The 23,761-nt window shown below is 37.5% G+C and overlaps 1 protein-coding gene across 4 annotated transcripts in view; it reads left to right on the top strand.

The window, feature by feature from the left end:
* Positions 1-872: 872 nt before the first annotated feature.
* The window catches only part of GRM1 (glutamate metabotropic receptor 1), a 413,465-nt gene continuing 390,576 nt past the window's right edge, over positions 873-23,761 (top strand). For 3 of the 4 annotated variants that reach the window (XM_082730358.1, XM_082730360.1, XM_082730359.1), the window contains exon 1: positions 1,043-1,830. In XM_082730358.1, the coding sequence (XP_082586484.1) occupies positions 1,131-1,830 (700 nt within the window). In that variant the 5' untranslated portion in view covers positions 1,043-1,130. Of the gene's footprint in view, positions 1,831-23,761 lie in introns of all 4 variants that reach the window. The other variant, XM_082730357.1, reaches the window with a different exon arrangement.

Here is a 23,761-nt window from a genome sequence, read left to right as displayed (position 1 = left end):
TGAGCTACGGCTGCAAGAGCTCTTCAGAATCTCCCCTTCCTTCCCTTTGTAGAAATGTGCAAAGCCAAAGGTCCCGATTTAGGCGAGTGCAGGGGCCCCCTCCACCCCCTCCCTCCATCCTCCATCTCGGGAGACAAGTTACCTTACCTGCACCCTTTCTCCCTGAACACCTACAGTAAGCCTGACTTCTTGGGTGTGTGTGGGGTTTGGGGGGGGGGGTGTGGGGGTGTGGGAGACATACTAAACTCCGACATGCCGAGACTTTACCAGGCGTTGCCTTAGTAACTAATATGGTTTTCCTCAACCTGACAAATCATATTTACTACTCGGGTTGTATATTGAGGTCTCTTCAACCCCTCGAAGTTAAAGTAAAAGTACATTCCTTTTTTGCGTTCATCATGAAGTAATCCTTCCACCTTCATAATGAGTTTCCAGATTTCTTCTGGGAAAAGTTGATCTTTCCCAATCCGGAAAGTTCTTTTGGGTTAAAAGATTTAGCTCCGCCTCTCCTTTATTCCCTTCCCCGTCAAGTCTGTAAGTGTAATGGTATTTGGCGACCTGGAAAAGGCTTGAAGCTGAAGGAGGAAGAGGGTCGGTGGGGCTTTGGGCCTCCAGGGACCGATGAGGGCAATGCGGACAGGACGCTCCACCTTCTGCCTTTGCCATAGCTGCCTGCGTCCAGCCGATATCATGAGGTGCTGGAATGAAATGGACCGGACAACTATTAACATCACTGACCCGGAGTTTTGAAACAGGTCCTGTGATAACGGAGCTTTGATTTTCTTCCTTTTTTGTCCGCAGCTTCTAGCCTAGGGCTTGCCACCGCGACGTCCATTGTACTCTTGAGCAGTTTACTTTGATGCGCTGGTGAAGAAGGGAGCTCGAATTCCCCTAGAAACGCCTCCAGGACAAGGAGGTGGTCCTGGAGGACCAGGAGGAGGAGGAGGAGGGGAAGGAGGCGGGGGCGCCGGCGGCGGCGGCGAAAGTGTTGGACCAGCGGTGTTGGCAAGAAGGACCGAGCTGGGGGAGGCAGGCGTCGGGCATCTGTCTACGTTGGGAGCCCACAGAACCGGCTGGCAGGACGAGCGTGGGAAAGCGGCTGGCCGGCTGTGGACTGCGTCCTCAGCACAATGATCCGGCTCCTCTTAGTTTTTTTCCCAGCGATCTTTTTGGAGATGTCCCTTTTCCCCAGGGGACCCAGCAGGAAAGTGTTGCTGGCGGGAGCTTCGTCTCAGCGCTCGGTGGCCAGAATGGACGGAGATGTCATCATCGGAGCCCTCTTTTCAGTCCACCACCAGCCGCCGGCGGAGAAGGTGCCCGAGAGGAAATGTGGAGAGATCAGGGAGCAGTATGGCATCCAGAGAGTGGAGGCCATGTTCCATACATTGGATAAGATTAACGCGGACCCGGTCCTCCTGCCCAATATCACTCTAGGCAGTGAGATCCGGGACTCCTGCTGGCACTCTTCCGTGGCTTTGGAGCAGAGCATTGAGTTCATCAGGGACTCTTTGATTTCCATTCGAGATGAAAAGGATGGGCTCAACCGGTGCCTGCCTGATGGCCAGTCCCTCCCCTTAGGCAGGACTAAAAAGCCTATTGCGGGGGTGATCGGGCCAGGCTCCAGCTCCGTAGCCATTCAAGTGCAAAACCTGCTCCAGCTCTTCGACATCCCCCAGATTGCGTATTCTGCCACGAGCATCGACCTGAGTGACAAAACTTTGTACAAATACTTCCTGAGGGTTGTCCCTTCTGACACTTTGCAAGCAAGGGCAATGCTTGATATAGTCAAACGTTACAATTGGACCTATGTCTCTGCAGTCCACACAGAAGGTAGGCATTGTATCTGGGAAAGAAAGGTACAGAGAAAGTGAGAACATTGCATGATGTGCGATCGTGATCATAGTATTGTACCTGTTTTTTAACAGCCCTGTGGGGAACAGATTTTACCCTTGTCATACACGCCCACCAAGGCATTGCCTTTTATCCTCATTCTGTAATTATAGTGTAGGGAAACTGTGTGTCCCATGGTGTTCTGGGGGATAGTAGGAGCCTATCAGATACAAACTCTCCATGAACAGTTTCCAACAGTAGTTTTTGGACTTAGATGTTTGTCCTCACATTCTAAGTTTGTGTTTGAAAGGCTTGTTTGCCCAAGGTGGTATACTACCCTTAAGTGACTGGCTATGATTTTCCAAGCTTAGTAGACTAATCGAATATGAGCAGTTAAGAAAACAAACAAATACCCAAACCCAAAATTGTTGTCCCCTAAATTGGGCTTGAAAGCTTGATCTTATCTTGAATAGCTGAAGGTTCTTCTTTGTCTTAGTGTGTCGCTCCTTTCATGTCCAAAGTATACCTGTGAATGTTGGATTAATGCAGTCATCTGTCTCCCTCAGTAAATCAGAAACTTACTTCAAATTCTGGAGTGTCTTAGATACAATGGAGAAGTAAATAATTTAAATCATTTATTTATTTTCTTTCTATTACATTTGTTAAAATTGTCCAGATGCCCTCAGTTCTCCCATGAATATTCTTGTTTTTGAGAGATAGTACTGGTGACTTCTTGGGTTTGAGTTTTGGTTTCTAGTTTTTTTTCTTCTTACACAATGACTTTGCTCATTAGAATTTAGTTAGATCAATTACTAATAAAATGATAGAAGCTATTAAAATGGCCTTTTAAAATGAAATAGACTTACTTGAGGTTAAAACTTTGATTTTTATAGACTCTCACTTACATGAATTCTCAAAGTATTTCTCATAAAGATTTCCTTTATTCTCCTCCTCTTAGCCTGTACAGATTTGGGGATAAAATGAGAGTTGGAGTCTTCTATTCTTAACTCACAGACTATGTTTATAAAGACACTGATTAAACATTAATGCCTAGGACAATTCACGTATATATGCTGGCATATGGAAGAGAATCTTGAGGATATTGCTGCATTCATATTTCTTCATATCAAATTACTAAAAGGAAGACCAGGAAAGAAAGGCATGACTTCATATTCCTTTAAGAGTTTTACAATATTCAGTTACTGGTGTGAACCTTATTTTAGAAATTAAGAAGGATTCTTACTGAATTGGTTATATGGTGATTGTTAATGAATACCAGTGCTTTAATTTATAAAGGGATCAGAGTTTTCAAGACAAAACAAAAGTAATGTAGAGTTATACATTATAATTTTGGAGAATGCTTTTGGGGAAAAAAACTTTCTGCTGCAATATTGTGACTTCTAACAACTGACTCACTTTTCTGAATCTTGATTTTTAATAGAGAATTGCATACCTCTTTTTCAACAAAATCTCATACACCGTTTTCAAGACATAATTTTAATTTCAAATGTTAATCTCTCACACATTAATGTCTAATGTTAATTTCCTATATTTTAATGTTTAACATAGTTTCCTCTAGTGTTTAGAAGGAACAACTTGAAAGCACAAATTAAAGATGTGTTAATTACCAGCTTTAGATCTCTCTTAAAGGAAATGGCAAAATAGAGATGACATGTGACTTACTTAAATATTAAATTATTCTCCCTCCGTTGAGCTAGGTCATGGTTTATAGAGATAAGAAGTATAAATTCCTTCTTCAAGCAGTAGTACTTCATCACTTTTATACACTAGTTTTCTTTTCCATATTTTAATATAATACCATTTAATTTTGGGGAAGAGAAGAATAGAGAAAAGACAATCTTCAATTTGTTTTCCAGTTGTATCACTTTGCTAAAAATAATTGCTAATAGTGGGTTGCTTTCTGACAAATAGAATTATGTTTTTGGAAAATTAATTGGACTATTTTGCCAATTTTGTTCAGGAAGGGCTCGTATTATAATTTCATCCTTATATTAGTTCGGATTACTCTGTTTTCTTTCTATGTTCTGAATGATGTGTGTGGCAGAGATTATGTCTCGATACTATTATAGTAGTTGATCCCAGACTACAATGTGTTCCTAGAACAGCATCAGAGCTAACTTTTGTATCTATTACCAAGAGTTTATGCCATTCACCTTGCCTATTTTGTACAATCTTATATCTTCTAAAGGAGAATTTGTTTCTTTTCTTATTAGACATAATGTCTGTGGGAATTAAATTGATTTTATTTTCCTTTATCTGCAAAGAAAGATAACAATCTCTTTTGCTTAAGTTCCAGCTGAAAATTCATTTTTCCTGAGGTTCTGCCCTCCTGTTTCTCAGGGACTCATGGTGTACTGGCCTGCAGGCATTTACGTGCATCATTTAGTAATTTTCCTGCCTTCAGACTGATGGGGTCACCTACTGGTGACAGTTCCTTGTCAAAAAGCAGCTAAGACCACATATCAGTGTTGTCTCTGCCATCTGGGCACTACTCAGGAAGGAGGCCAGTTTGGATATTAGCAATTTGGAACTTAGAAATTCTGGAAACTCCAGTGACCTTCACCTCTCCTTTTGAAATTGGCCTTCTCTAGTTAATTTATCATCATATATTTTTTTAAATTAGAAGTTAGGCTAGTACAGTTACCATCAAAGGTACTAAGTGATGAGGCTAACATGTCTTCATTTTCATGGTTAATTTTGATGGACTTTACAATCATGGTTGGGGCATCCTATTATTTGAATTATTTGTTTTTATTTCTCTTTATTATTTTATTTTATTTTGAAGTTAAGCTTGGAGATATTTTCTGTTTGTTTGTTTGTTTAAACTAGCTAGAATTCAGTTGTTATATTCTTTTACAAGCTTTTCAATCTTCTACCACATCATCTGTGCCACACTTATCCTTTGGGCCATAACAACAGTCAGTTTACCTGACATAAAACAGAATTGGTGTATATGTAGTTACCTGCAGTAGGCGCTCCAGGAAATTTCAAGGATTGGTTCTTGAGGAGAATATTGAGGTAGAATCTGTTGAAGAATGGACGCTGAAGCAATAGAGACTTATTCACAAACAGAAATTGAGTGCATTTTGGAGGAAGCTATTCACCTGGAGTATGTGTCTTTAAATATGCTAAGCATAAAATACAAAAATAGCCTACTTCTGTGAAGACTATCTTGGGCAGGGACACTGTATTTCATCCTTGTGATGAAATGCAGATTCCCCATCAAGAATCAAATTTATCATTTCAAAAAGTTATAGAAAGCAGTACTTTAAAATAATTCTAGTTGACTACATTAAAAACATTGAACAAGTCCAATAAAGAATATTCCTTGAGTTTGTAGCTTCAAAAAATTGTTTTTCTTTATTGGATACATTTTCATTTGTTTTAAGCCATTCTCTATCAGTATTTTGTCCTATAGTGTCAGATGAATATTGTTATGACAAAGGGCTTAATTATGGTCCTATAGAGTGCCCTTCACTATTTTTTTTGTTTGCAGTTACATTTTCATTGTGGTGCACCTTTTTTTAATGCTTGCTTACATTTTATATGAAATTGGTCTTGTTGGGGGATTCTTTTCAAAATCTCATCTTTTGCTTTTTAGAAGCCTTTGTCTTTTTGATATAAAATTTACTTTAAAAGTCTAATGACATCAGAGGAAAACCCTTCAAAGTCAGTGAACTATCACTTTAGCTAATGAAGGTAGATATAAGAATTTTATTTCTACTAAATATCATATTTTCTACCTATACACCAGCAACTTTCTTTAGATCTTTCTTATCTTGATTCCAACCTATTTCACAATAAGTTACCTTAATCAATTGCTCTATCTTATCACAAAATATGAAATGAAAGTATCTTCAAAGGTTATTTAGGTCAACCAGTCAAAGAGGATTAAAACACCACTATCTTTATCAAATACTAGTTTCTATATGCTCTGAGTTTCTTATTTGTGGTTAGGATTTCTCACCAGAGTGGGAGAATTTAGGATTTAAAGTGAGAAGCAAAATTTCACCTATTAGCTTTCTATATAATGACCTGATTCCCTGAAATTTCCACTAATTCTCCATCAACCACTGGGAGTCATCCAAAACAATTTAAATTCCTCTTCCATGTGATATTTGTCATCAATAAATCCTCTCTTCTTTATGTTATACCACACCAGTTCTCTTACTTATTTATTCTAGTTTTTAATTCCCTCATCATCAAAGATAACTCAAGCAGACCTTAGAAAAGTTATTATCCAGAAGTCTTTTAAAACATATTTACTGCTGCTGGGCCATATCGCTTTCTCTTGATGCTTGGACAATCATTAATATTGATATTTTTTTCCCTGAGAGTAGGACATTTTAATTTTTTTTTAAATGTTAAATTATTAGCTTAAATCTGCCTTGTCAATAAGTTCTGGGATTTGATTATTTAATTAATCTCTGCATCACTTTAGGACCAGGTTTGTGTCCTCCAGATTCAATTATATAATTGAAACTAAGTAAGAAAGGGTCATATTGTCCATCACCAGCAAACTACTTCCTGGCTAACTCTGGTGGTCACTTGGCCTTTATAAATTTTCTTGACAGTATGTTTTTCCACTATATACTATACCAGTTTATAGATAAATAAATCAGTATAAGTAATTTTTTTCAAAGATTTTGTTTATTATTTGACAGAGATCACAAGTAGGCAGAGAGGCAAGCAGAGAGAGAGGAAAGGAAGCAGGCTCCCCAGAGCAGAGAGCCCGATGGGGAGCTCCATCTGAGGACCCTGGGATTATGACCTGAGCCAAAGGCAGAGGCAGAGGCTTTAGCCCACTGAGCCATCCAGGCACCACCCAATATAAGTAATTTTAAATGAAAAGCCATTATATATTCAACTCTAATTGAAGAATTACTATACCAAAAAGTGCATATTACAGATTTGAAGACTTGGTCGCAGTTACTAAGTACTTTACACTATGAAGGTGGTACAGTTGGAACACATGTAAAATAAATAAAAGATAAGTATAGATATTTAGAAACATGAATTTATATATGTTTAGGGAACATTGAAAGAATATATTGGTAAGTTTAATTAGTTAGAAAAAATCCAGAGAAAATAATATTGATTAATATGTGGGTTTTTTTTTTTTTTAATATGACATTTGTAAAAGTTAGAAGCAGTAGTAAGAATAAGGGGTAAAGTAGGTGGGTTAGCTTCACTGGAGTGGAGAGTATGGTCCAAGAACTGAGAATAAAAATAGCAACTCAAATGTGGATTCTTATATTCTGTGACTCTGTGACCTTTTATGATATGAAGGACAAAAAGTGGAGAATCTTGAAGCATATGCCAAAGAGTTTTGGTTTCAAGAAAGATATGCCCAAGTAGAGTTTGATGTGATTCAAAGATATTAAGTGAATTTTACTGAAATATATAGGGGAGATCTATTAAAGGAAACGGGTAAACTAACCATGAAAATGTTAGTTATTGTAGAATTCTTTTTTTTTTGTAAATATTTAATTTATTTATTTGACAGGAAAGAGACAGTGAGAGAGGGAATACAAGCATGGGGCGTGGGGAGGGAGAAGCAGACTCCCCACAGAGAAAGGAGATTGATGCAGGCTCTATCCCAGGACCCTGGGACCATGACCCAAGCCGAAGGCAGATGCCAAAGGACCAAGTCACCCAGGTACCCCTGAATATTGTGGAATTCTGTGTATTAGGCTGTTAAAAATTTGGGAACAATAAAAGGTAATCCTTTGTCAGGGACAAAGAAGAGTCTGAACTATCTTTAGTTTTGCAATTCTGGAGGACCAGGAGAATTTTAATGTAATTTACAGGCATGACGTGACCATGTTGCAAAACCATGATTCTTTAGGTTTAAACAGCATGGGCTAAGATTTAGTATATTTAATTCAATGTGCACTTTGGCTAAGGTCACATACATTACTAGCAAACTTGGGTGTGTGTGCAAAAGAAAAGCCAGGGATGGTTATGAGGTTTGTATTTGTTATTTAAAAAAAAAAAAAAAGTTCACATTCAAATAAAACCTTGTTCATCCAGAGCCTTGATTCTCCAGCTGACTTACCTGGGTACTTGAGGTTGGTTTCTTTAAACTCCAACTTTTTACATTTTAAAAATTGAATTATAGTTGAAATAAAATATTATGTTAGTTTCAGGTATGCAACATAGTTATTTGATGTTTTCATACATTATGAAGTGATCATCTCCATATGTCTAGTATCCTATACTATACATTTTAAACATTTTACAAGGTGATCTTTGCAAACTATACTATACAGTTTTCTAATATTTTTTAAAGTGTGCTAGATTTAATAGACACTTTCCTTAAATATACAAAGTAGTCATTATGATTACCAATTGTTACATGTGCTAAGATACAGTAGTAATCTTGAAGCCTGTTGAAAAACATAAAGCCACTTATTCCTACTGAAAATGGCCCCAGATTGCCATACTTTTGAGTTTCTATATATGCTATTTTTTTCCTCTATTAACTAGACTCATTAGGCCATTTTGTGAGTTTTTTAATCAGTAGTTAGTAAACAGCTACTATGTGCAAAGGATTAAGGTGAAATACAAAGATAAAAGAAAGACATCTTCATTATTTTGAGAAAAATTGAACTCTTCTTGATTCTTCTGCCATGCCATCAATCACCCTATGACTTCATTAGCTTTGAAACAAATTTTTCAAGTACCTGAGCTGCAGAGGGTAGAAGGTGAGGGCAACCCCTATTTTATGTTTCTATCATGTGGCTTGGCAGTTGCCATTCCTCTTCAGGCAGTAAAATTTTTCTCTGTAGTGCTCTACAGTGTTAATATATAGTGACCGTTTTATGGATTTTTAAATAACTTTCCAGGCAGTGGCTAGAGTGTTATCATCATGAAAAAATTTGTCAGAAGCTGTATTTTCAACATGCTCCATAGTAAGACCAGAGAGGGCTGAAAAACCACAGTGCAGGATAGGATACTTGAGTAAGCACATACAACCCCTGAAAAAACAACTCATAGGTCATGCATTCTGATATTAGGTTGGAAACAACATCTCAGTAGATTTTCAGAGAAGCTTTGGTTGAAAACCAGAATCAGGCTGAGATATAAAATGAAAATGATATGGTTGTCTTATCCATCAAAGAGCTATCATTGAAGTTTTAATATAGAAATATTTATGTAATTTATGTGTTCAAATTTTATTTATTTTTTATTCATTCATTCATTCATTCATTCATTATTTATTTATTTATTTATTCTATTTATTTTTCATGTCTAGCTGCTCTCTATGAATGTCCTTATAACAATTAAGATCTGAATTTACACAATGGAATACTATGCAAACATCAAAGGAAATGAAATCTTGCTATTTGCAACATTGTGAATGGAACTAAAGGGTATCATGCTGAGTGAAATAAGTCAATCGGGGAAAGACAGTTATCACATGATCTCCCTGATATGAGGCAGAATGGGGGTTTGGGGTAGGGAAGAAAATAATGAAACAAGATGGGATCGGGAGGGAGACAAATCATAAGAGACTCTTAATCTCACAAAACAAACTGAGGGGCGCTGGGGGAAGGGAGTTATGGAGAAGGTGGTTGGGTTATGGACATTGGGGATGGTATATGATATGGTGAGTGCTGTGAAGTGTGTAAGCCTGATGATTCACAGACCTGTACCCCTGGGCAAATAATACGTTATATGTTAATAAAAATACTTAAAAAAATCTGAATTTACAGGAAAAATTATAATTTTAACATCCCTCAATCTCATGGGAAGTTTTGCTTTCTTAGACTTGTGGTATTATGGTATCAAGTATAGTGTTAATGTTTTTATGAAGAGAATTTATTGGTTTAGGTAGAAATTCTCATTTATCAATTTTAGAATTATCTATTTTGGTCACTTCATGGATAAGAAATTGAAAATTCAAGGTGATTATCTAAATGATTCTGATAAAACCCTGAATTGGCAAGTGGAGTACGAAATGATTTTGGGGAGAAATTCTTTGGTTCCTAAGTAAACTTATTTTTGCATTCTAATGAAGACATGACAGTTAATGCATTGGCAAACACATTGAGTCTATTATTTGTCAGACACTGGTGTTGGTACTAAGAATACATAAATTGAAGGGATTATAACTATTATTATTGCCATTCCTATTATTATTATTATCAAGGGTCCCATAGTTTGTCAGAAGAGACATACATGTGTAGGTAGTTATAGACTCAGGGGCTTAAAAAGTTAATCATGTGGAAAAAAAAATAAATGCACAGAAGACTATCGGAAACATTTCATTTTATGTTTTATGTCATTTATGTTCATTTCATTTTATTTGTAAAATAGGAATGATAATCACTGCTGTATTACTTACCTCATAATACTGTTTCAGAGAACAAGTAGATGGTCTATACAACTAACTTGCAGTGCTTTTGTTAATATGCCATGAAAGAAACAGATTCTTAAGACATTAGCTCTTCTTAGCTGATGAATATTGAGCAAATATGTAAAATCAGTTAATCAGATATACATTTTTGATTCAAAACCTGCTAAGATAAGACAAAATGAAATTCACGGTTAAAAGTGTACCATGTGCTATAGATTTTAAGCATCTTTCTTTCTTGAGAAAACAAAGGTCCTGGAAAATAACATGACTTACCCAAGACCGTAATATTTGTGAGAAACAAAGCCAGAACTAATTCAACTTTGTGTTACTTAAAAAATTTTTTTAAATTAACATATAATGTATTATTTGCTCCAGGGGTAGAGGACTGTGAATCATCAGGCATACACATTTCATAGCACTCACCATAGCACATACCCTCCCCAATGTCCATAACCCAGTTATCTTATACCTACGCCCCCACTCTCCAGCAACCCTCACTTTGTTTCCTGAGATTAAAAGTCTTTTATGGTTTGTCTCCCTCCCGGTCCTATCTTGTTTCATTTTTTCCCTTCCTACCCTCCACGATCCCCCCGCCCTGCCTTTGAAATTCCTCATATTAGGGTGATCATATGATAATGGTCTTTCTCTGATTGACTTATTTTGCTCAGCATAATCTCTCTAGTTCCATCCACATTGTTGCAAATGGCAAGATTTTGTTTCTTTTGATGGCTGCATAGTATTCCATTGCATATGTATCCTACATCTTCTTTATCCATTCATCTGTTGACAGACATCTAGACTCTTTCCATCGTTTGGCTATTGTGGACCTTGCTGCTATAAACATTTGGGTGCACATACCCCTTTGGATCACTACATTTGTATCTTCAGGGTAAATATACAGTAGTGTGATTGCTGGATTGTAGGGTAGCTCTGTTTTCAACTTTTTGAGGAACCTCCATGCTGTTTTCCGGAGTGGCTGCACCAATTTGCATTCCCACCAACAGTGTAGGAGGGTCCCCTTTCTCCGCATCCTCTCTAACTTCTGTTGTTCCCTGACTTCTTAATTTTAGCCATTCTGACTGGTGTGATTTTGATTTGCATATTCCTGATGCCAATTGATGTTGAGTACTTTTTCATGTGTCTATTGGCCATTTGGATGTCTTCTTTGCCGAAATGTCTGTTCATGTCTTCTGCCGGCTTCTTGATTGGATTATTTGTACTTTGGGTGTTGAGTTTGATAAGTTCCTTGTAGATTTTGGATACTAGTAGCCTTTTATCTGATATGTCATTTGTGAATATCTTCTCCCATTCTGTCAGTTGTCTTTTGGTTTTGTTGAATGTTTCCTTTGCTGTGCAGAAGCTTTTGCTCTTGATGAAGTCCCAATAGTTAATTTTTGCCCTTGCTTCCCTTTCCTTTGGAGATGTTTCTAAGAAGAAGTTGCTGCAGCTGAGGTTGAAAAGGTTGCTGTCTGTGTTCTCCTCAAGGATTTTGATGGATTCCTGTCTCACATTTAGGTCTTTCATCCATTTGAGTCTATTTTTGTGTGTGGTATAAGGAAGTGGTCCAGTTTCATTCTTCTGCATGTGGCTGTCCAATTTTCCCAACACCATTTTTTGAAGAGACTATCTTTATTCCATTGCACATTCTTTCCTGCTTTTTTGAAGATTACTTGACCATAGAGTTGAGGGTCTATTTCTGGGCTCTCAATTCTGTTCCATTGATCTCTGTGTCTGTTTTTGTGGCAGTTCCATACTGTCTTGATGATTAAAGCTTTGTATAGAGCTTGAAGTCTGGAATTGTGATGCCACCAACTTTGATTTTCTTTTTCAACATTCCTTTTGCTATTTGGGGTCTTTTCTGTTTCCATACAAATTTTAGGATTATTTATTCCATTTCTTTGAAAAAAATAAGATGGTATTTTGATAGAGATTGTGTCAAATGTGTAGATTGCTTTAGGTAGCATGCACATTTTCACAATATTTGTTCTTCTAATCCATGAGCATGGAACATTTTCCCCTTTCTCTTTGTCTTCCTCAATTTCTTTCATGAGTACTTTAGTTTTCTGAGTACAGATTCTTTGCCTCTTTGGTTAGGTTTATTCCTAGGTATCTTATGCTTTTGGGTGCAATTGTAAATGGGATTGACTCTTTAATTTCTCTTTCTTTTGTCTCGCTGTCGATGTATAGAAATGCAACTGATTTCTGTGCCTTGATTTATATCCTGACACTTTACTTAATTCCTGTACAAGTTCTAGCAGATTTGGAATGGAGTCTTTTGGGTTTTCCACATAAAGTATCATATCATCTGCAAAGAGTGATAGTATGACTTCTTCTTTGCTGATTTGTATGCCTTTAATTTCTTTTTCTTTTTGTCTGATTGCTGAGGCTAGGACTTCTAGTACTATGTTGAATAGCAGTGGTGATAGTGGACATCCCCACCGTGTTCCTGATCTTAGCAGAAAAGCTTTCAGGTTTTCCCCATTGAGAATGATATTTGATGTGGGTTTTTCATTGATGGCTTTGATGATATTGAGCCTCTATGCCTACACTGTGAAGACTTTTGATCAAGAAAGGATGTGTATTTTGTCAAATGCTTTTTTCAGCATCTAGTTAGAGTATCATATGGTTCTTGTTCTTTCTTTTATTAATGCATTTGTGGATGTTGAACCAACCTCGTAGCCCAGCAATAAATCCCACTTGGTCGTGGTGAATAATCCTTTTAATGTACTGTTGGATCCTGTTGGCTAGTATTTTGGTGAGAATTTTTGCACCATGTTCATCAAGGATATTAGTCTATAATTCTCCTGTTTGATGGGGTCTTTCCATAGTTTGGCTATGGGATCAAGGTAATACTGGCCTCATAAAATGAGTTTGAAAGTTTTCCTTCCATTTCTATTTTTTGGAACAGTTTCAGGAAAATAGGTATTAATTCTTTTTAAATGTTTGGTAGAATTCCCCTGGGAAGCCATCTGGCCCTGAGCTCTTGTTTTTTGGGAAATTTTTGGTGGCTGCTTCAATGTCCTTACGGGTCATGGGTCTGTTCAGGTTTTCTATTTCTTCCTGGTTCAGTTGTGGTAGTTTATATGTCTCTAGGAATGCATCCATTTCTTCTATATTGTCAAATTTGCTGGTGTATAGTTGCTCATAATATGTTCTTATAATTGTTTGTACTTCTTTGGTGTTGGTTGTGATCTCTCCTCTTTCATTCATGATTTTATTAATGTGGGTCCTTTCACCTTTCTTTTTCATAAGTCTGGCCAGGGATTTACAAATTTTATTAATTCTTTCAAGGAAGCAGCTCCTAGTTTCATTGATTTGTTCCACTGTTCTTTTGGTTTCTATTTCATTGATTTCTGCTCTGATCTTTATCATTTCTCTTCTTCTGGGTTTAGGCTCTCTTTGCTGTTCTTTCTCTAGCTCCTTTAGGTGTAGGGTTAGATTGTATACTTGAGACTTCTTGTTTCTTGAGAAAGGCTTGTATTGCTATATACTTTCCTCTCAGGACTGCCTTTTCTGTGTCCCAAAGATTTTGTTTTCATTTTCATGAATTTTAAAAGATTCTTCTTTAATTTCCTGGTTGACCCATTCATTCCTTAGTACGGCGCTCTTTAACCTCCATGTATTTGAGTTCTTTCCAACTTTCCTCTTTGTATTGAGTTCTAGTTTCAGAGCGCTGTGGTCTGAAAATATGTAGGGAATGATCCCAATCTCTTGGTGCTGGTTGAGACCTGATTTGTGACCCAGAATATGATCTATTCTGGAGAATGTTCCATGTGCACTGGAGAAGAATGTTATTCTGTTATTTTGGGATGGAATGTTCTAAATATATCTGTGACATCCATCTGGTCCAGTGTGTCATTTAAAGCCTTTATTTCCTTGTTCATCTTTTGCCTAGATGATCTGTCCATTCCAGTCAGGAGGGTGTTCAAGTCCCCTACTATTACTGTATTTTTTCAATGTGTTTCTTTGATTTTTGTCATTAATTGATTTATATAGTTGGCTGTTCCCATGTTAGAGACATAGATATTTAAAATTGTTAGATCTTCTTGTTGGACAGACCCCCTTTAAGTATGATATAGTGTCTTTCCTCATCTCTTATTATAGTCTTTGGCTTAAAATCTAATTGATCTGATATAAGGATTGCCACCCCAGCTTTCTTCTGATGTCCATTAGCATGGTAAATTGTTTTCCACCTCCTCATTTTAAATCTGGAAGTGTCTTTGGGTCTAAAATGAGTTTCTTGTAGACAGCATATTGATGGGTCTGTTTTTTTATCCACTCTGAAACCTTGTGTCTTTTGATTGGGGGCATTTAGCCCATTTACAATCAGGGTAACTATTGAAAGATATGAATTTAGTACCATTGTATTGCCTGTAAGATTACTGTTACTTTATATTGTCTCTTCCTTTTTGGTCTGTTCCTTTTAGGCTTTCTCTTTGATTAGAGGATTCCTTTCAATATTTCCTGTGGGGCTGGTATGGTGTTGGCAAATTCTTTTAATTGTTTTTGTCCTGGAAGCTTTTTATCTCTCCTTCTATTTTCAATGACAGACTAGCTGGACAAAGTATTCTTGGCTGCATATTTTTCTCATTCAGTGCTGTGAATATATCATGATAGTTCTTTCTGGCCTGCCAGGTCTCTGTGGTTAGGTCTGTTGCCATTCTAATATTTCTAACATTGTATGTTACAGACCTCTTGTCTGAGCTGCTTTCAGGATTTTCTCTTTGTCAGTAAGACTTGTAAGTTTTGCTATTAGATGACGGGGTGTGGACCTATTTTTATTGATTTTGAGAGGGGTTCTCTGTGCCTCCTGGATTTTGATGCTTGTTCCCTTCACCAAATTGGGAACATTCTCTGCTATAATTTGCTCCAATATACCTTCTGTCCCTCTCTCTCTTTCTTCATCTGGGATCCCAATTGTTCTAATATTGTTTTGTCTTATTGTATCACTTATCTCTTGAATTCTCCCCTTGTGGTCCAGTAGTTGTCTCTCTCTCTCGTTTACTCAGCTTCTTTATTCTCTATCCTTTGGCCTTCTATATCACTAATTCTCTCTTCTGCCTCATTTATCCTAGCAGTAAGAGCCTCCATTTTTTATTGTACCTCATTAATAGCTTTTTTGATTTCAACTTGGTTAGGTTTTAGTTCTTTTTTTTACTCCAGAAAGGGATTCTCTAAAATCTTCCGTGCTTTTTTGAGCCCAGCTAGCACTTGAGAATCATCAATCTGAACTCTAGTTCTGACGTATTACTAACGTCCGTATTGATTAGGTCCCTAGGCATCTGTACTTCTTCCTGTTCTTTTTTTTGCAGTGATTTTTTTCTGCCTTGTCATTTTATCCAGGTAAGAATAGGTGAATGAAAGAAGAAAATACTAAGAGAGTAGCGAAGACCCCAGAAAAACATATACTAACCAAATCAGAAGAAACCAGAACCCAGGGGGAGAAAAAAAAGGTGGGGGGAAGAAATATATATGTATGTGTGTGTGTTTGTGTATGTATATGTATGTGTGTATGTGTGTGTGTGTGTATAGGACTGGCAAATAGAACAGAGCCACACACTCGATTTTGGATGTATTTTGATCTGTTAGAAGAAACTACCTCCCAAAATTTTAAAGAAAAATTTATATATATTTAAAAATAAGGTAAACACGATGAAAGGATGGAATATGAGTGTAAAGATGAAAATTAAAAAAAAATCCTAAAAAAGGAATTGATAAGATAAGAAGTTGGTTGAAAAAAGAAAAAAAGAGGAAAGAATATAATCAGGCTGGAGACTAGAACAAGGCTATGTGCTAGATTTAGGGTATATTTTGATATATTAGAAGAAATTGTATCCAAAATTTTAAAGAAAAAAACCACTATATATATACAAGAAATAAGGTTAAATACAAGGAAGGGATGAAATATAACAATGAAAATTTAAAAATATTTTTAAAAAGGTACTGATAAGATAAAATAGTTAAAAATGTTAAAATAGGAAAGAGGAAAAATAAAAAAATAGAATAAGAAAAAAATAAAAATAAAAAAATTGAACTTTGAAAGACTAAAGGGTTATGGGAAAAAGCCATGAATTCTCTGTGTTGCTTTCCCCTAGCTCTGGAGTTCTGCAGTTCTCACTGATTGGTGAGCTTGGTCTTGGCTGGATGTTCTTGCTGATCTTCTGGGGGAGGGGCCAATTGAAATGATTCTCAAATTTCTTTGCCTTAAGTGGAATTGCATTGCCCTTCCCAGGGGCCAGGCTAAGTAACCTGCTTGGGTTCGCTCTCCATAGCTTTTGTTCCCTGAACACTTTCCATACAGCTTTGGAGGGTGGGAATGAAAATGGTGGCCTCCCAATCTCTGGCACCATGGGAGCTGAGAGCTCAGGGCCCCACTCTTCAATGTACCATCAGAGAAATGCAGTCTATCCCTTCCATTTCCCTAGTCTCCGGCCGAACTCCAAGCTCACCTAGCTTGTGATGGAACATTTCTGTCTCTGGCCCAGGGCCTCGTTTGCAGTCTCCAAACCCAGCAGACTCCTGCAGCATGCTCTCATGCCACTCCTCCTGGAGGAGGAAGAAGGGGGGGTCTCCCCGGATCTGCCACTTTGGTGTCTGTGCTCAAACAGCAGTGGTCCAACTGTGCCTTGGATCACATTTTAAGGTAATCCTGAGCTGAGAGCCTACTGCTTGGCTCCATTTCTATAGCCAGCTTCCCTGCTCCGATACCTGGGAGCTCTCCCACATGCAGACATCCCTGGTCTTTTTGTATCCCTGTGGGTCCTGAGACCACATTGTCCCCACAAGGGTTCCACCACTCACTTAGCTTCAGGAATGATGTTTCTTGGTGGAGCAGACTTCTAAATGTTCTGATTTTGTGCTCCAGTGCTCTCTCACTTGCTGGGAGCTGGCACCTGCCCCTGAGATCTATCTTCCTGTCACTTTGGATTCACTTTTCCGCACGTTCTACCTTCTGGAAAGTGGTTGATTTTCTGTTCCTAGAGTTGATGCTCTTCTTCTCTTCTGTCTCCTATTGAGTTTGTAGGTGTTCAGAATGGTTTGATAACTATCTAGCTGAACTCCTGGGACCTGATGGTATCTCGGCCTCCTACTGTTCTGCCATCTTGCTCTATTAGATACTTTTTTAAAACAAGACTCTATTGTTTGATTGATCGATTGTTTTTGAATCCCATGATCCATCTTCATGCATTCTTCTCTCCTGTGAGGTTTATATCATTTGGCCAAACTACATTCTTCCCAACATGAGTGCTATCATTTAGCAACTTCTGGGAGACTATTCTGTCACTGAAAACTCATTTTTTTTTTTTGTAGATTTTATTTATTTATTTATTTGACAGACAGAGATCACAAGAAGACAGAGAGGAAGGCAGAGAGAGAGAAAGGGGGGGAAGCAGGCTCCCCGCTGAGTAGAGAGCCTGGTATGGGGCTCAATCCTAGGACCCTGGGATCATGACCTGAGCCAAAGGCAGAGGTTTTAACCCACTGAACCACCCAGGTGCCCCTGAAAACTCATTCTTACTGTTGATTGTCCCCCTTTCAATACTGACTCTTTCCATACTTATGATTAATTCTAATAATTAGAACTTATTCTAATTATTGTGTGTGTGACCCATTGATACCTACCTCTTTTTTCCGTGACATCAACTCTGTGTCCTTTCCCTTCACTTCAGCAACCCACCTACACTTGACATCACCAAGAACTCTTCTATCTCTGAACTCTTAAACATCAGAATGCCTCTGTACAGTAGAAGCCCCTTCTTTTCAGCTTCTCTTGCTCTCAACTCACCTGCTCTTCACATTTCTCTGGAAAGCTTAGATAAAGCCATTTTCTTACTTGATCTGCTTTCTTCCCTGGATCTATGAAACTCTACCTCCATATTTGTGCTTGTTACCATCTAGTAATAAAACTCCTTTCTTAGAGAAAATGAACTTCCAACTTAAGTGTCCATTCCATATGAAACTCTAGTTGAGGCTTGTCATTTTTTCCATCCCCTTTCATACAGAAAAATAAAGACAAGAAAGGAGCACCCTTTTTAATGGAAGAATTCCATCCCTGTGAGGGCTGTGGTCAAGAGTGAGAGATCACACTTACTCAGATGGCTCTCTATAGCAAGTGGTCAGGGGTTATGTATAGTGTATAAGGATGAGAAGATTTGGAAAGTTTGCCTAGATCTGGACTCCAGGGATTAGGAATAGGATGGGCCTAGTGGGTTCATGGAATTAACCATGCTTAGAAATGCCGTCAGGATAAAATGTACAAAAATAATCCCTTAAGTTTATTGTGCAGATGAGATAGAGCTAGATAAATGTAAGATATTATTGTTGCTGTCAGGTTATTCCAACCTTAGTTTAAGTGATGTAAAGTAATGTGAAGTAATTATAATAGTGTTCTAGAGTGAAGATGTGCAAATAAAGAGTAGTGGTATATCTTGCTGATTTGCTGACTTTGAGAAGCACATTCAGCTTCCTGTGTTCTTTTTTCTTAACAATTATATCCATAGCATGTGGCCATAGATGAGGGCTTTCTGTTACAGTTTGATAGATTATTCTATAGCTATTGCTCAATCCTTGGAGACAGTTGCCTCTGTTCTCTGCAATGCTCTGACACATTTACAATTTATATGTTATAAAGGGCTGAACAAAAATATCAATAAACAAATTGCTGACAGTATGTTGAAGAGGAGAAACTGTTTACAATAAAATTAAAAGGTAGTATGAGAATATTGAAACAGGGAAACAAACAATATCCCTTTTTCCTGGGTAAAAAAATATACTGTATTATTTTCACTTTTTGGTCGACAGATATTACTCTGCGGGTAAAGAGAAAAATGTGTTCAGGTGACTGTCATAATTAAACAGATGTTTAGTGAGAACTTTCTCTGGGTCTCGCTCTGTTGTAGTCACTGATGGCTGGAGTTAAACTATAATTCCTCTATCAAGAATTTCATCATGTGGTGGTTACCATTTGGTTTGATAAATGCAACCATAGGAGTAGATGTGAATAGAGAAGTAACGGAGAAAAATGTCACTACCTTTTTCTGGGTGAGGGAAAGAAGTGAGAGTAACCTCATAGAAGATTCTCAAAGAAGGTAACATTGAAATTCCTCTATTAGAGGAATAGGAAGATATGGGAGAGTGAATATGAGTAAAAGTATTGATGTTGGTGCACCTGGGTGGCTCAGTTGTTAAGTGTCTGCATTCGGCTCAGTCGTGATCCCAGGGTCCTGGGATTGAGCCCTGCATCAGGCTCTCTGCTCATCGGGAAGCCTGCTTCTCCCTCTTCTACTCTCTCTGCTTGTGTTCCCTCTCTCTCTGTGCCTTTCTCTGTCAAATGAACAAATAAAATCTTTTTTTAAAAAAAACTATTGATATAGACAACAAAGTAGGCTCAGGGAGCTTAAACATATCACTAATTTGAGAATATATGTTCAGGGAAGAGGATTGGGGATAGATCAAGATGAAAAGGGAAGAAAGGCCTATGTCATGAAGGAGCAGGATTGCCATGCCAAGAAATTTAGATTCTATTTTGTAAACTTGGTGAAACAGTGAAGAATTTTAAACAGAGAGGAAACACAATCAGATTTATATTTTGGAAAGTGTACACTGAAAATTTTGGAGAGGACAGATTAAGACAACAAATCATATTAGAAATTGGGACACAATTTGGTAGGCCACTGACAGTTGGGAAAGTGGTGGAGAAAAACCCAATTTAATTAATCAATTTTTTCAAAAGGTGATAAGAGCTTTACTAAAGGAAATGTCAATGGGCATGGAAAGGAGAAGGGATTTGACAGCAGATTAATAGACAGATTTGGATTTAATGATTGATAGGCTATGAGGATCAAGGAGAAAGGGAAGTCAATAATAAATCCCAGGTTTCCATTTTGTACAACTCAGTAGAGAGAAAAGAGGAAATACAGATTGGGGGAACGTGAATTTTACAGTAGTTGAATTTGAGGTACCGATGGGACCATAAAGTTGAGAGATCCCATAGACAAAGATCTGGAGAGGGAGGTAGACTTGTGATTTGTTAGCAAAAGCTGTGGTTAAAACCAAAAGAGTGGATAAGATTACGAGGCAGAGGGTATAGAGGCAAAAGAGGGACAAGCTGAGGGCAGAACTAGGAAGGCGAAAATGAGAAAGAGGATCCAGAAAAAGGATGGAGAAACTAGAAAACTAGAAAGAGAAAGAGGAAGAACCAGGAAAGAACTGGACATCATGGCAGCCAAGGAAGGAGAGATTTTCAGGAAGAGAACATTGACAAATATCACAGAGAGATGGGAGAGTTATAGAAACAGTGCTCTGTACCACTAGCCTCCACTTCCTCCTAACTTCTGCCTCCCCAAGAATCTCTCTCTCTCTGTCTCTCTTTTAATTCTGAATACTTAAATGTGTATTTTCTACAAAAAGGGGTACTCTTGTACTTAACCAAAATACAACCATTAGAACCAGGAGATTATCAGTGACACATTACTACCATTTAACTCTCAGACCCCATTTGAGTTTTACTTAGTGTCCCAATAAAGTCTTTTGTAGCAGTAGGATCTGGTACAGAATTAGTTTTGTCTCTCAATCTCTTTCAATTTGGAGTAGTTTCTCAGTCTTTCCTTGATTTCATGATCTTGACAGTTTTGCAGACATCAAATCCAATTATTTTATAAAATGCCCCTCAATTTTGGTTCACTGATGTTTCCTCATGATTAGGTTTAAGTTACACATCTTTGCTAGGGATATTCCAGAAGTCATGCTGCATTCCTGTCACTGCACTGCTAAAAGATATATGATATAAATTTGTTCCACTACTGATGATGTTAATTTTGATCACTAGATTAGTAGTGTATCTCTCAGGCTTCTCTGCTGTGAAGTTACTCCTCTCTTCTTTGTAATTAATGAATATAACACAGGAAGTTGCTTTGAAACTCTGTAAGTATCCTTTTAACCATCAAACTTTGGATTTATTCATTAATTTATTTATGTGAGTATGAAATTATGTATTCCTGTTTTATTCAGTGCATTTTCATCTATTATTATTTATTGTCTTTTTTTTTTAGTACTAAATTGTCAAGCTGGCTTTTGATGTGTACTATCATTCTCTGAAAACTCCCTTATTTCCTGGGACAAAAAGTTTTTTCAGGTTCACCTCTTACTTTTTCTTTTAATTTATTTGAGTATAGTTGAAACACAATGTTATATTAGTTTCGGGTGTACCATATAGAAATTCACCATCTCTATATGTTATGCTATTCTCACCACAAGTGGAACTATCATCTGTTACCACACAATAGTACTACAATACTGTTGACTCTATTCTCTGCACTGTACCTTTTATTCCCATGACTCATTGAAGGATCTCTTCATTTCTAAACCCACTGGAAGGGCAGATGCCAGGAGGCAGTGGTGGCTGCAGGTATATAGCATGGTTCCTTGAGACTGAGAAGGGAACGTGAGAGAAGACAGAGATACACTTCTAAGTAAAAATATTTCCCAGGATGAGAAAGACTTAAGTAGTTTTAAGAGATGATGGAAGAGAATGATAGAAAAGGAAATTGAAGGATAATTGAAGAAGCAGAGTTGCTGAGGAGACAAGAAATCATGGCTGGGTCACACTGAATAGGAAAAGGTTTTCTTCTGGGTGGTGATAGAGTTAAGTCTGGGAAAGAGGAGAAAAGAAATAATGTTTGGTTGCTCTGGTTTTCTCAACTATTCATTGAGGGGGAAGGAGAAGGTAAGGGAGCAGTTCAAATACAAACAGGACCCAACTGAGATTGGAAAACATGTATTTCTAGTATTATAAGTTCATATTGTTTTAATATTCTCTCCAGAAGTGTACAGTTCCCAGGAATAAGTGAGGAGTCCCAGGTCTCATAGCATTTCATTAATTTAGCCTCCAGCTGGCCCAATGTCCAAAACACTAGAATATTTCTGTAGATAATTACACAGGATACCAGGAGTTCACCAGAGGTTATAGCCTAGAATTATCCTTTGTCCAGCTCATGTCACGAAGCCAGATGAAGGAACTGATATTTAAGAATATCATCTAAGAGATTATCAACCACTTTGCCTAAAGTTAACTTTCCAGAAGACTACATACCTGACTTTGTTTACTCTTTCTGAAGAATTGCTTTTCCTACGTTGCATTTTAATACTTCCCTTTTCATTTCTTAAAGGTTAGAACAAATATTGGAAGTGTAAATAATTCCTTATAGTTTTCAGATATTTTTGTTGAAGATATTCCTTAGTATGTTGTTTAATGTCCCATGTATAAAGTCCATGGTTAACAATTCTTTTTAGATTTTAATACCATAATACCATTTATCTCTCTTGAAGAACTGACATGTTTCGCTTAATTGATATTGAAGGTATTGTGTTTTTCATTTTTCTCTTTGCCTGTTAGGAAGCTCAAAGCTAAATTTGTTAGTCAATGAAGAAAATGTCTCAGTTACACGAGTAGGTTTTAGCTTCTTCTACCTTACTTCAATAGCATTATTTTATGCTTTTTAAAATTGTGAAGTGCCACCACTCCATTTTAAGAGTAAGGATATTAATATATGTGTAAGTGGAAGTGACCCCACTGTAGGTACAGATCCCTTCTGAAGTTTCTGTATGTTATGAAGCAGTGAGTAATGACAAGCTGGGAGCTTTTTAACTGTGGACGAGGGAGAGTTTATGTTATGCGCACAGATGAAGATGGAAGAAAAATTTGTTTTGTATTTAGTGTGACAGAAGAATCCTTTAGCATTGATGGTATACCCGAAGAGAATCAGACTCCTTTGGATTAGTGAAAAAGTCCTTCCTTGGCTCACAGATGCTTTGCCATGGCTGTCTTTTCCTTCTTTAGTAGATTCTAGGGTCTGCTATGTGGCTGTGCTGGGATATTTTGCCCTGCTTTGGTGGGGTGTATGTGTGGGTGAAGCATTCTTTTTTCCGTGGTCAGTGCTCAGCAGGGCTGCTGTGCCTTTGCAAATTTCTAACCACTTCCTTTCCTGTTCTCCCCTCTTCTTATCCTTACGGAAAAATAAACCTGTAAAGTGACTGTTTAGTGACATATGGAGAGAGAGCTTGCTTTCTACCCACTTTCTAGCTTTTCCAGGTTTTCTTATCATGTGCCTTCCTGAGGATAATTGCTCGAGAAAGTAAGCTTGATGGAGGATGAGACACCTGAAAAACATCCTATGTCTCTTACTCCAATTAGTAAAGACTTGTTAAATCACAGAGAGTAGAGGGAGGCCTTGTGCATTGATTGATACAAGTGATGGATGACCTACCCTTTGTTTTTGGCTAGAAATGCCAGATTGGAACAATGAAAAGGCCGATTTCATCTTTTCTTCATTGTTGATATGTGCCAAAGGAAAGGCTAGTATGTAATATTCTTAGTTTGTCATTTTAAAAGTAAAATTTTACTTGAAAAGAAATATATTTTTTTTAAATGAAAAGATACTGAGTGAGTGATTATTTTTTAAAGTGCTTATATTCTCCCTTTCAGGAGATTCTTTCTGGGCTCTTCTGGGTGCAGAGGAATACACTAGAGCAGTGCTTTTCGAACCTCAG

The sequence above is a fragment of the Mustela nivalis genome (genome assembly GCF_964662115.1).
Source record: "Mustela nivalis genome assembly, chromosome: 5".
Lineage (NCBI taxonomy): Eukaryota > Metazoa > Chordata > Mammalia > Carnivora > Mustelidae > Mustela > Mustela nivalis.
This window is presented reverse-complemented; position numbering and strand designations above follow the sequence as displayed.